The sequence below is a fragment of the Diabrotica undecimpunctata genome, chromosome 6 (genome assembly GCF_040954645.1).
Source record: "Diabrotica undecimpunctata isolate CICGRU chromosome 6, icDiaUnde3, whole genome shotgun sequence".
NCBI lineage: Eukaryota > Metazoa > Arthropoda > Insecta > Coleoptera > Chrysomelidae > Diabrotica > Diabrotica undecimpunctata.
In genome coordinates, this window is record NC_092808.1 from 43479483 (window position 1) to 43492734 (window position 13252).

Consider the following 13252-nt stretch of genomic DNA (forward strand, 5'->3'; position numbering starts at 1 on the left):
AGATCATGCTATTGTAGACTCAAAACACCAATCGAGTATAATAAACGTCCGCACCAGAAGAAGAGCATATGCGGACACTGATCACTACTGGTTTGAAAGTAGGGTAAGGGTCACTCAGAAAAGGATTCAAAACTACAAACAAAAATAAATAAAATTAACAAAATATAAACATCAAACTAGAAAATAGGCTAAAATATAAAAACATAAATAAAAGGTGTAAAGGATGCAGAAACATCATGAAAGAAGCAGCTGAATAATTACTAGGCATGGAACGTAAACAAAAAAGAACAAGAATCAATGACTTTTTTTACAAAGAATGTTAGATGATAGCATTTATATTATTTTTTTTTATTTATAATAACAATTATATATAAAGAAACAGCAGAGTATATTAACTAATGAAACAGGGACACAGAACCCTACAAGCAGAGGAGGAATACAGATAACTACGTAAAGAAGAAAAGAAAATGCACCTCAAAAAGAACAGAGAAAATATAAACAAAGAACTTCAAGAATTACAAAAAAGAAGTTAAACAAAGGAAGTGAAGAAATAATGAGTGTAACATATTGACAGAACTGCAAGAAAAACTAAGAAGACGAAATTCCTGAATGAGACCGAAAATGTTTTAGATTATATTGATATATTCAATGTTTGCTTGTAATACTCCATTTAACGTTTTTTATAAAAAAATATAACTTTCAATTATGTGTCCTTAATATCCATATAATATCCATGGAAGAGCTGGAAGAGCTGGAACAGTAATGGGAGACCAAGGACCGGGGGAACGTAACGATAGAGGCGATCGTCTAATACAATTCTGCCAAGAACAAAGTCTAATAATCACAAACACGTTCTTTAAATTACCAATGAGACGGTTATATACATGGCGCTCACCAGCAGATAAACCGGAAAAAGTTGTAAGAAACCAAATCGACTATAATGATTAAAGAGATATATCGTAACACCATTAAATCAGTTAAAACATATCCAGGAGCAGATGTCGCATCAGACCATAACCCACTAATCGCTAATGTCACGCTTAAGCTTAAACGTATTGGAAAACCACAAAGAACTCCAAAATTAGATGTTAGAAAACTGAAAGAAGTTGATATAAAAATCAAACTTCAACAGTAAGTATACGAAAAATGATAAATTAGATACTAACACTTACGATATAAACGAACAATGGGAAACATGAAAAAACTGCCTCCTTGCTCCATGCAAAGAGATATTAAAAGAACCGATACGAAAGAAAGACAATTGGATGACCGACGAGATACTCGGCATGATGGAACAACGAAGACAAGCCAAGAACAAAGACAGTCACAATTACAAAATCATTAACAACGAAATCAGAAAAAAGATAAGAGAGACAAAACAAACTTACTATGAGAAAAAATGTAAAGAGATAGAGGATCTTCAGAACAAATACGACCTATTCAACATACATAAAAAGGTTAAAGAAATGGCAGGACTGCAAAACAGAAACCACAACACAACTCTCTTAGATAAAAATGGAAATACTATGATAACGACTGACGAAAAACTAAAACGATGGGAAGAGTATATGGAAGAGCTCTTTGACGACGAAAGAGGAAACACACAAGACTTGTCTTTTGAGGACAGAAAAACAAGTGTAGAAATAACAAAGGAAGAAATACTGTATGCACTAAAGAACACCAGAAACGGAAAAAGCCCGGGGCCAGATCAACTGCCTATTGATATTCTAAAATAATAGAAAATGAGTGCATCGATGTCTTTTTAAAGCTTTTTAATAAAATTTATCAATCGGGTGACATACCCAACGAATGGTTGACCTCAACATTCATTTGTCTCCCAAAAAAGAAAAATGCTAGAGAATGCACCGACCACCGTACCATAAGCCTGATGTCTCACACACTTAAATTGTTTTTAAAGATCATTCATAAACGCATTTACAAAACACTTGATATGGATATTGAAGAAACCCAATTTGGATTCCGTAATGGCGTGGCTACCCGTGAAGCTCTATTTGCATTCAACTTACTAATCCAAAGATGCTTAGATGTGAACCAAGATATGCACGTCTGTTTCATAGACTACAACAAAGCTTTCGACAAAGTCCGCCACAAAGAGCTAATGGACATCCTCAAAGCAAAACAACTACAACACAATGACCTTCGAATTATAACAAATCTATATTATAAACAGCAGGCACACGTACGTATTAATGGACACATATCAGAAGAGTTCGAAGTTAAACGAGGAGTGCGACAGGGGTGTGTATTGTCACCACTACTATTCAATGCATACTCTGAAGAAATTATGAAAAGAGCTCTTGAGGGAGAAACAGCAGGAATCAAGGTCAATGGAACACCAATTAACAACATTAGATATGCGGACGATACTATCATAATAACAGACAACCTTCAAGACCTCCAAAAGCTAATGAACAAGATAGTTGAGTATGGAGAAGAATATGGATTATCAATAAACACCAAGAAAACCCAATTTATGAGGATACCAAAAACCCAAAATAATGGTGAAAGCCTGACAATTAACGGTAGTGCTTTAGAACAAGTTAAAAATTACCACTATCTTGGCACAATAATTAATCACACAAACGATTACTCCAAAGAAATAAAAGTTCGAATAGAGAAAGCACGTACAAACTTCAATAAAATGAGAAAAGTACTTTGTGCAAGAGAACTAAAATTGGACTTGAGAGTTAGGCTGGCAAGGTGTTATATTTTCTCGACTCTGCTTTATGGGATAGAAGCATGGACACTTAACGCGTCGACTGCTAAAAAGTTGGAAGCATTTGAAATGTGGGTGTATAGAAGAATCCTGAAGATATCATGGACCGAGCATGTAACAAACAACGAAGTCATGAGAAGAATCAACAAAAGAATGGAAGTATTGGAAACAATCAAGACACGAAAGCTGCAATACCTGGGGCATGTTATGCGTAATGAGAGATACAACCTACTTCAATTGATTATACAAGGGAAAATCCAGTGCAAGAGAAGTGTAGAAAGAAGAAGAATCTCACGGTTTCGTAACTTGAGGAAATGGTACGGATGCACATCAACTGAACTATTCAGAGCAGCAGCATCTAAGATCAAAATAGCCATGATGATCACCGATGTCAGTTGACGGAAGCTTCAACCAAACTACGATAGGTCAAAGCGTCTTAAAGTAATTTTACCTCTAGAAAATAGATCAATTAAGACCTAAACGCTGACAAGGAAAATTTAGTTGTACCTGCTGATAAAGAGAATTTATTTAACTTACTCAAAACCAATAGCTTAAGACCCCACTATTACTTCAATGTTCATTTTAAGGGATAGATTAGGGAAATCTTTATTTCAAAAACCAATGAACATGTGAGTACACGTTTAGGATCGTTGGATCCTCTTCAGGCTGGAGTTGAATGTGTTTTTGTGATGGACGAAAAAAAAAATAGACCGAAAAACACAACTGGGGTAGCGGTATTCTTCTAGTGGAAGATCTTGGAGGCTGTTGAGGTGGAGTCACTATTCGAATCAGAGGCGAGAGTCTTTTCTGGATGTGATGTTTTTTCCAGAAAGAAGTGTGTGTATTTTTGAGCTAGGTGCGATAGAGTCGTGTCTCTAGTTACTATTGTTTCTGTAGCCGTTTTAACGTCTAGAGTACACCCAACTTCAAAACTAGTGTATTGTACTAAAGTTTTGTTATTAGGTGTTTTCATTAACGGCCAGGCCTAGTCAGCTTTTAAGAGGCGACTTGTCGCAGGTAGTCCAGTGTAAATGTGTGTGTTAGCCTGACAGTGATGGACGCTACCATTTCGGTGTTCCTTTGGCTCCATCAGTCACTTAGACTACCCCGTCCGACCCCAGATCCCGTGTCAAGTAACGGGGCTCTATTGTCGGCCGAGGATCGCAGCGACGAGGATGCTTCGGTAGCAGAATGAGGACCTCTTTCACTGTCATGCTAGTGTGAGTATTGTGTGTGTGTGACTGTGTTTGAGTGTTAATGTTTGCGAGTCTGAATCGGCAAAGGCGAAAACCGTGTTCTCTAGTGACCCTTGTTCCTGCAAACCGTTTGTACGTCTGCGACCCACTTCAGAATTAGTGTATTGCACTAAAATTCGCGATGTTGATCGCTTGAGTTAACGGCCAGGCGTCGTCGGCGTTCGATAGACCGTTTCAGCAATCGCCAATTCAGGTGAGAAAATATTTTCTCAGGTATTATTGAGTAATGAGATTGGGAAACCGCAAAAAATCAATCTCTCCCTGTCCGGGGAAAGGAAAAAGGATTGGGTGATAGAAAGGTTTAGTAAGCTAGAGGTGTAGCTGCGAGGATGTCAGCGTATTCACCCGGAAGTCCGTCAATGCAAGCCTGCATTAGAACAGACGGAATGTGAAGTTTTTTTATTTTGGGCTTCCGGTTTTTTAAGAGTTTTGATTCTCTCGATGATTGTGATAACCTATGCGGTATTTTGGATTTCACGGGATGGGAAGTACCAGCGTTTTCTGCATACACTACGCAGAATTCTGCGCTCCGCAGCGGGCAGTTTTTTCTTTTGATGATTTCTAAGAAGGCAATATAAGTTGGACTTATACTCCAAAACGGGCCAAATGAATGTTTTGTAAGTGTGTACGAGAGTACTTGAATGTGTTTTTCAAGAAAACAGGTCTTTCCCTGTAAGTGGTATGAGAAGTCGAGCTCGGTTTTTGACCCTATCTATGTTGCCCTTAGTTGAGTGAGTGTCCTAGTGAATAGAATGTCCAAATAGGATGCTGTTGGGCTGATAACGAGCCTTTGTCCTATCAGATTCATAGGGAATTGGTCATTGCCGTAGCGATTGATTTTCATAGATGGTGCAGGGCTGCGGAACACAATTCTTTGTGTTTTTGCAGCGTTTACTGTGACTCTCCACTTATTACACCATTCATCGATACCGTTTAAAAGAGTTTGTGCTCTTCTAAAAGCTCTCCGGAAAATAACCGTTTGCTGTTGTGAGGAGGGTTTTGATGGGCAAATGTAGCAATATTTTCGAACTGCTAACCGATCTTTTTGAATAGAAGGAGGTTCAACCACGCACAGTATTCGCTTTATGTTTTCTCCTATTTCTGTCGGGATTCTGCTGTTATACATTCGTTGTTTCATGTGTGATTCAATTATTTCCTGTCTAAGGGTTTGGATTCTCTATAACACTAAGACATAACAAAAGCGTTAACTGTACTCATATCTAGTATTTTGTAAAATATAGCCATTGGACAACGTTGCGTTCTTCTGGACGAACTGTAAACCGTACATTTTTCATCCAAAGCATTAACGCCGCCTTTTGTCATATTATACAGACTAATTGTTTTTGGTTTTTGTGTTTTTTCAACTACGGCTATACTATGATGCATGGAGGATACTAGTATGACGGCTTTGTTTTTTTTTAGGAACATACGAAAGAATGGTAATGTCTTTTGTAAAACCGTATCTAACTAAACCAATCTCTCTATGCCTTTGAGAAAGAAACTCAGGAGGAATATGTCTTTTAACCTTTTTCATAGGTCCCACATATGTAAGGCCATTAGATTTCAACAACTGAACTAGTTCTATAGACGTGAACCAATTGTCAGCTGTCACATTACGATTACTGCCAAATAATGGCTTAGACAGCCGTAACACAGACTGAGTAGGTTTAGCAGGCTTTTTCTCAGTTACTGAAAGGCCCATTCCGTCGGAATCTTGGTCTGTATATACATACGCATTGTACACATAGTTGTTTCTTGCATTTGTTAATATCATAATTTTAAGTCTATATTTTCGTGGTTTGTTTGGAATATACATTCTAAAACGTGATCTACCCCGTAAACCAACTAACCTTTCATCAATGCATACATATTCATAAACAGAAAACTCCGTTTGACAGTTTTGAATAAAAGATTCAAATAGTTCTTGAATTGGTGCTAGTGGATTTACCGCTTTTCGTTGTTCTCTTGTGGAAGGGTCAGCAAAACGTAAACAAGTCAATAAAACTGCAAATCTCTTGGCACTCATTACGGACCGAAAAATTTCTCTGCCCATTCCATCTGTAGCAAATAGACATTCTATGTCTTCATGATTGGACTTAAATACTGAGGTGTAAATCAGTAAACCTAAAAATTCTTCCATTTCGACCTGGTCGACATTTTTTAATTCCTGTCTATTTTCACTTTTGTATTTGACCCTAACACTTGCTAATTTTACATTTGACCATTCGACTACAACATTTAACATTTGATTTGTAAATAAACAGTTCCAACTTTCCTTTGGAGGTGCCGAAAGACCAAGAGACCGAGTCCCGATAAATGTACAATAATATTATGCTTTTGAGTACGAATATTTTTTGGTGCACTAGCTGACCATTTAAATCTGTTTTTACCATAAAAGTAGTTGCTGCCAATCTTGACGCCAATATTATATCATCACTGGACGAGTCTAGGTTTAAGGTTTCTAGAATATTGTCTTCTGGATCAGATTCACTATCAGACTGCCCAGATGCCGACTCATGACTGCTTTATATTTCCGCATCACTGTCAATATCATCAATATCACTATGTTCAGAGTCCAAATCATTGAACCAATGTAACACTTTCTCTTCAAATTTCGGATCTGTAACAATAACCGATCGTGAGGTACTTGGTCGATGATCCATTATAGTTTATACGAAGAAATATAAAACGCTCGATAAAAAGTAACTAACGGTGACGTTAAATCTCGCTGACTTCAATAACGTCTGTTCTCGCAAACGGCTAAACGTAAACTAATCAAACAAAAACGCTTGGTTTATGAACTAATTTTAGAAAGGTACTTAGCTGCAGGCCATCCAGAGTCGTCCGCTTCAATATTTTAAACCGGTTTTTAATTTCGCAAGAGTCGCTCAGACTCCACGTCACCGGTTACGGTTTAAGTGTAACTACTGTTTTTGTGGTATCCTGTAGCATAACTCTTCTTTTTTCCACTAATTCTAAGGTTTCATCTGATATCCAATGTTTGCTTTATATTCCATTTCACGTTTTATTTATCTTATGATATTTGTGGTTTTTCTTTGTTTATCAGCTTCATCTGTAATCCTTCTATATTATTTGCCATTAGCTGTTTTTAGCAATTTATGATCTGATCCTCAGTATGTTCCAGGCAAAGATTTTACATTTAATACTAAGTTTTTCATCTTTTCCGCACAAGTGTGTAGTCGATTTGATTCTTATGTTCCTTATTTGGACTTATCTATGTTAAGAGCCTTTTTAGGTGGCTCTTACAAAGTGAATTTGTTACCACTAGATTGTTTTCAATGACAAACTGCAGGAGATGTTCTCCTCTATTATTTCTACACACTCCAACACACAAATTTAATAAACTTATATCTGTATTTTGGAAATAAATTACCTTTCTTAATAGGGCAAATTATTCCTATATACTCTTATTTTTACTAATTAAATAAGTCATTTCAAATTAATTAATTTCATAAATTTCAAAATCGACTTAAGTATTAGGTTTATTATTTTGTACATAGAAATCACCTTTATAGAAGTACGGCCCTGTTTTTTGTTTGTGTACGGGACAAAAGGCATCTATTTATGAGCATGTGTTCTATAGAGCTTTAAAAGGTCTTAAAATTGATCGCAGTAGGCCTTAGAGTAATTCAGTTCCTGCTCTTGTTCTACTCCCACGGAAACAAGTGAAGGCGCTAAGAAAGATCAGGGCCTACTACGTTGATTTACAGCTGCACTGTATCATCCCTACGACAGCCTAGAAATATATTTCTCCCGTTTCCTTTTAAGTTAGTTGAATATGAGGAATTAAAACTGGAGATATTTATGTCCTGCGAATTCACAGAGAACTTGCAAATAAACATTTAAAAGAATTTTTATCTGGTCAGTGGTATTTTCTTTAATACATTTATTGGTAGTCAGTACATAATATAGGGAGGCTATTGAGAAAAATGTTATTTAAGAAGACCATAAAAACGATTATTTTAACGTAGTAGTATATTTACCATGCTTAATGACGTTTTGGTTTGACATGCCAATGTAAAGTTTTGTTCAGCTTTAATTAAAACAAGCATTTTTGGAAAAATTCAGTAAAACTAATAATTTATAAATTATTAGGATACTGCGATGTTGCTACTTGGAAGTAAGTTTTGTATTTATGTCACTATATTTTGAATCTAACACTGAAATTGTGTTTTCACACGTTGTATTCATATAAAATTTTAAAGATAAAAAAATATGTGCCCGTTTAACGATGACTACTCTAATAGATTTATTTCCAGTTTTCTGTTGTCAGTATATAAACTTTCATTACTAGCGTATGTTTTCACTTAATTCTATAAAGGACATGACTTACCACCAGAGTGGACTAAAGGATACATTAGCAACAGTTACAAAAAACCAGACAAAAAGAATTGTTCAAATTACAAGGGACAAATGTCATAAATATATGGAAAAAAGTTAAAAAAAAATGCAAAAAAGTGATACTTAGATGTAGAAGAACAAAATGGCTTTCATGCAGGCAGATCCTGTATGGTTAGCATATTTTCCCTAAAGCAGGTGATTGAGAGAAGACTAGCCGACAATCTTTAAACACTTCGTTTATATATATATATATATATATATATATATATATATATATATATATATATATATATATATATATCGAGAAAAGGAGTACACAGAAAGTTCGAAAAATACTTGAAAACCTGAAGAACAGAAAAGCAGCAGGTAAAGACGGGATACCAAATAAGTTACTGAAATATTGTGAAGCAGCAGTGACAGAACAATTAACAACATTAATTAATAAAATTATAAAACACAATAAAATACTGGAAGAATGGAGAACGAGCGAACTAATTCTACTATTCAAAAAAGGAAATAAAAACAGCCAGAAAACTACAGAGGTATAAACTTGTTAAATATTACGCTAAAACTTACAACTAAAATTGTGCTAAAAAAGTGCTAATAAATCAGAGGATAAGTTTAGCAAATGAACAACAAGGTTTTCGTAGGGAAAGATCGTGTACAGCTTTCTGTGTCTGATTGACCTAAAGAAAGCGGTTGACAGAGTAAGACTTAAAGATGTAATCCATCCTCTGTATAATAGAGAAGTTCCCCTAAATATTATAAAAACTATCGATAACATCTACCAAAACAACAAAATGGAAGTCAGAATAGATGGACAACTTACAGAACCTATAGAAATAGGCAGCGGAATAAGACAGGGGGATTCATTGAGCCCCATTCTCTTTAATTTGATCATGGATGAAATCATCAAAACCGTTAACAAAAGAAGAGGATACAGAATGGGAAATAAAGAAATCAAAATGCTCTGTTACGCAGACGACGCAATATTGATAGCAAGATGAAGATAGTCTGCAAAAACTGGTCCACAGATGTAACATAAGAGCAAATGAATTTAATATGACAATCTAATCTCAGAAAACTAAAACAATAGTAGTCAGCTAAGAACCAACCAGATCTAAAATACAAATTTATGACATCAGTATTGAACAAGTAATGGAAATAAAATACCTGGGAATTTCACTGTCTAGCTATGTAGACCTGGACAAAGAAGTGAGAGATCAAGTACGAAAAGCAAATAGACTGGCATGATGAATTAATAACACTATATTGCGAAACAGACATATTGACACTAAGATAAAGTCAAGAATTTCTTAAAACAGTGTAAGACCAATAATGACATATGCCTCAGAAACAAGACCTGACACAGCCACAACGCAAAGGCTACTGGAAATGGCAGAGATGAGAGTACTGAGAATTACAGGAAATACGCTGAGAGATCGAAAGAGAAGTGAAGACATTAGAAGAAAATTTAACGAACAATGTATAAATAAGTGGACACAAAATAGAAAAAAAGAATATAATAACCACATAAGCAGAATGGAGAAGACCCGTGTCGTCAAAATAGCAAGAGATAAATCACCAATCGGCAGCAGAAGTGTCGGACGACCGCGCAAAAGATGAAGCGACAACCTTCCATAGAGGTGTTAATACGCTAATGAACAAGCAGAATTGCTTATAAAGAGAAAGAAGAAGAAGAAGAATTATTTTTAATTTCTATATCTCTTATGCCTAATGCCACTAATGACTTCCTTCATCTGCCACTACTACATACTCTGTACTCTCTTCATCCGCAAAATGAAAACTGTACTACTACATACTCTGTTTTTGATGGATTACTTAATAAAACACACAGTATATTTTATATGTATTTTTTACATGTAGTAGATATCATCTACATGTTCTGTAAGAATTACTTCTTTATCCGCAAAATAAAAGCTGTATAGTTTATGATATCCAATTTTAAAATTCATAGGTTTACATTTTCTTTTCCAAATATTCAAAATCTTTTTAAATAAATCTTAAAGAGCTTATAGTCAACGCAGCAGCCTTGGCAAAGTCCTTTGGTAATTTTTATCTTTTTTGTCACTTTTTGTCCAATTTTTATTAAACTCGTCATATCGTCGCACAACTTCCTCACAGCAATAATGCAAATTGGTGTAATTTTCTTATCTTCTAGCACCTGCCAAAGCTTAGCTAATGAAACGCTATCATATGCCTTTTAAAAATTAATAACTACCATGTGTGTCTCCATATTGTGTCCCAAGCGTGCTTTTATTGTTTGTTTTAGACAAAACGCATTTTCGATACAAGAATGACCATGACGCAAGCCGTCTTTACAACATCTTCAATTCGGCTTTTAATTATCTTGCCGTACATTCTACTGCTGTAGGTAATTTCGGTCTGGGTAATAAAAATGAGCGGGGAGACTTATTAATTGAATTTTGCGAAGAACATGATTTTGTCATATCCAATATATGGTATCAGCTCCCACCAAGAAGATTGTATACATGGCGAGCACCTGGAGACAGGCCAGGTCATATTATACGAAATCAAATTGATTACATCTTGATAAACAAAAGATTCTGCAACTATATAAATAGAGTGGCTGCTTACCCTGGTGCAGACATTTCATCTGACCACAACCCCCTAATCGCAAATGTAAGGCTTCGACTGACGAAGGTTAAAAAACCATCAAATAAAAAATATATAAACATGAGAGAACTAATGAGAGATGAAGAGCTTAGAACTACATACGGCAACCACATCAACGAGAACCTCAGAAATATACAAGTAAATTGCATAGAGGAAACCTGCGAGAAAATAAAAATGGCTGTAGCCAATGCGGATGAATCAATCGCAAGTAAAATAAAAAGAAATCACAAAAACGAGTGGATGACGGAAGAGATACTTGAGCTAATGGAGCAGCGCCGACAGTACAAAATACATCAGAACCAACGTAAATACAATGAAACTCAACGTACGATAATAGCAAAAATTCAAACCGCAAAGGAAATCTGGATGAAAGAGCGTTGTGAAGAATTAGAATCACTACAAGAAAAGGGGGACAGCTTTGGACTACACAAAAAGGTTAAAGAAATTTCGAATATATACAAGAAACACCACGAGACAAACCTGAAAAATGATCAAGGCGACTACGTACATACCCAGGAAGAACTAGCTAAAATCTGGACAGATTATGCTTCGTCCCTCTTTGCAGACAACAGACCGAATCTGCCAACTACTAACCTATCTACAGAAACTTTGTCCGGTCCTCCGATTATTCGCGCCGAGGTGGAGTACGGTATAAAAATAGCAAAACTAGGCAAGGTCCCTGGACCGGATGGCATTACTACGGAAGCCCTAAAACTGTTGGATGATGACAACATCGACACTCTGGTAACAATCTTCAATGCCATATATGACACCGGCCACATTCCAACGGATTGGCTTTGTTCAACCTTCATAATGATCCCTAAATTACAAAGAACGACAAGGTGCAAGGACCACAGACTGATTAGCTTGATAAGTCATTTACTTAAAATATTTCTTCGCATACTCCACACAAGAATGTTCAGAAAACTAGAAGAGCTGAGCGGCGAGACACAATTTGATTTCAAGAAGGGACTTGGGACGCGCGAAGCATCATTCTGCTTAAATACCCTGGTACAAAACTGTATGGACCAACGAAAAGATATAGTCATCACATTCCTCGACTACGAAAAAACTTTTGACACCGTAAAACACGATAAAATAATAAAAATGCTACACAATGCTGATATTGATGAGAAAGATATAAGAGTTATCCAGAATCTCTATTGGAATCAAAAGGCACGTGTGAGGCTGAACAAATCAACAAACACAGGGGTGTATTTTGTCTCCTATGCTGTTCAACCTCTATGTGGAGAATGTTTTTGCAGAGGCACTTGAAGGCACTGATTGTGGTATAAAGGTCAACGGGTACCCGATAAATAACATTCGTTACGCTGACGACACCGCAATAATCACAGATAACGAACATGATATGCAGTTGATACTAAATAAAATAAACACCACAGGAAAAACATATGGCCTGAAGATAAATGCTGGAAAAACAAAATGCATGACAATAAGAAAGGGCGCATTTTTCAGAGTACAACTGCACGTAGATAATGCTCCAATCGAGCAAGTGAAAACATGCAAATACTTGGGAATGATGGTGAATGACCAATGTGATCCTCAACAAGAAATAAAATGCCGTACCGAACAAGCAAGACAAGCTTTTCTTAAATTTAAACCGCTACTTTGTAACCGCAATCTTTCCTTCAATCTCCGTTACAGAATGGTTAAGTGCTATGTATGGTCCATATTGTTATACGGCATGGAGACATGGACGTTGAAAATATCTTCCATTAACAAGTTGAAAGCCTTCGAAATGTGGACCTTGCGAAGAATGTTCCGCATATCATGGACAGATAGGGTGAGAAACGAGGAAGTCCTAAGAAGAGCAAATACTGAGAGAGAATTGCTCAGCTTGATCAAGGCACGAAAGATTGGATACCTGGGCCACATCCTGAGAGGGGAAAAATACGCAATCCCTCAACTAATTATCCAAGGAAAGATTGAGGGCAAGAGAGGAGTAGGTCGCAAACAAATGTCGTGGCTGCGAAATATAAAGAACTGGACAGGCGTAACTAACACTGGCGAACTTTTGCATGCCGCAAAAGACAGACGTCTGACCTTAAGATAATTCGCCAACGCACTATATGTACACGGCACCATAAGAAGAAGACATTCTACTAAGTTGATTACATTAACCTTTATGTCGCCTTTACTTTTGTCTAAATTGCCGATATATGCAGTTTTTTATTCTTGACCCCTCAAGAATAAATTAAAGGTATTAGTCAAGAGCAAA

At 36.2% G+C, this 13252-nt stretch overlaps 1 protein-coding gene across 1 annotated transcript; it reads right to left on the minus strand.

The window, feature by feature from the left end:
* Window positions 1–5368: 5368 nt before the first annotated feature.
* On the minus strand, window positions 5369–6238 carry LOC140444318 (uncharacterized). Its single transcript, XM_072536068.1, has one exon. The coding sequence runs from the start codon at window positions 6236–6238 to the stop codon at window positions 5369–5371; it is 870 nt and encodes a 289-aa protein (XP_072392169.1).
* Window positions 6239–13252: the final 7014 nt, after the last annotated feature.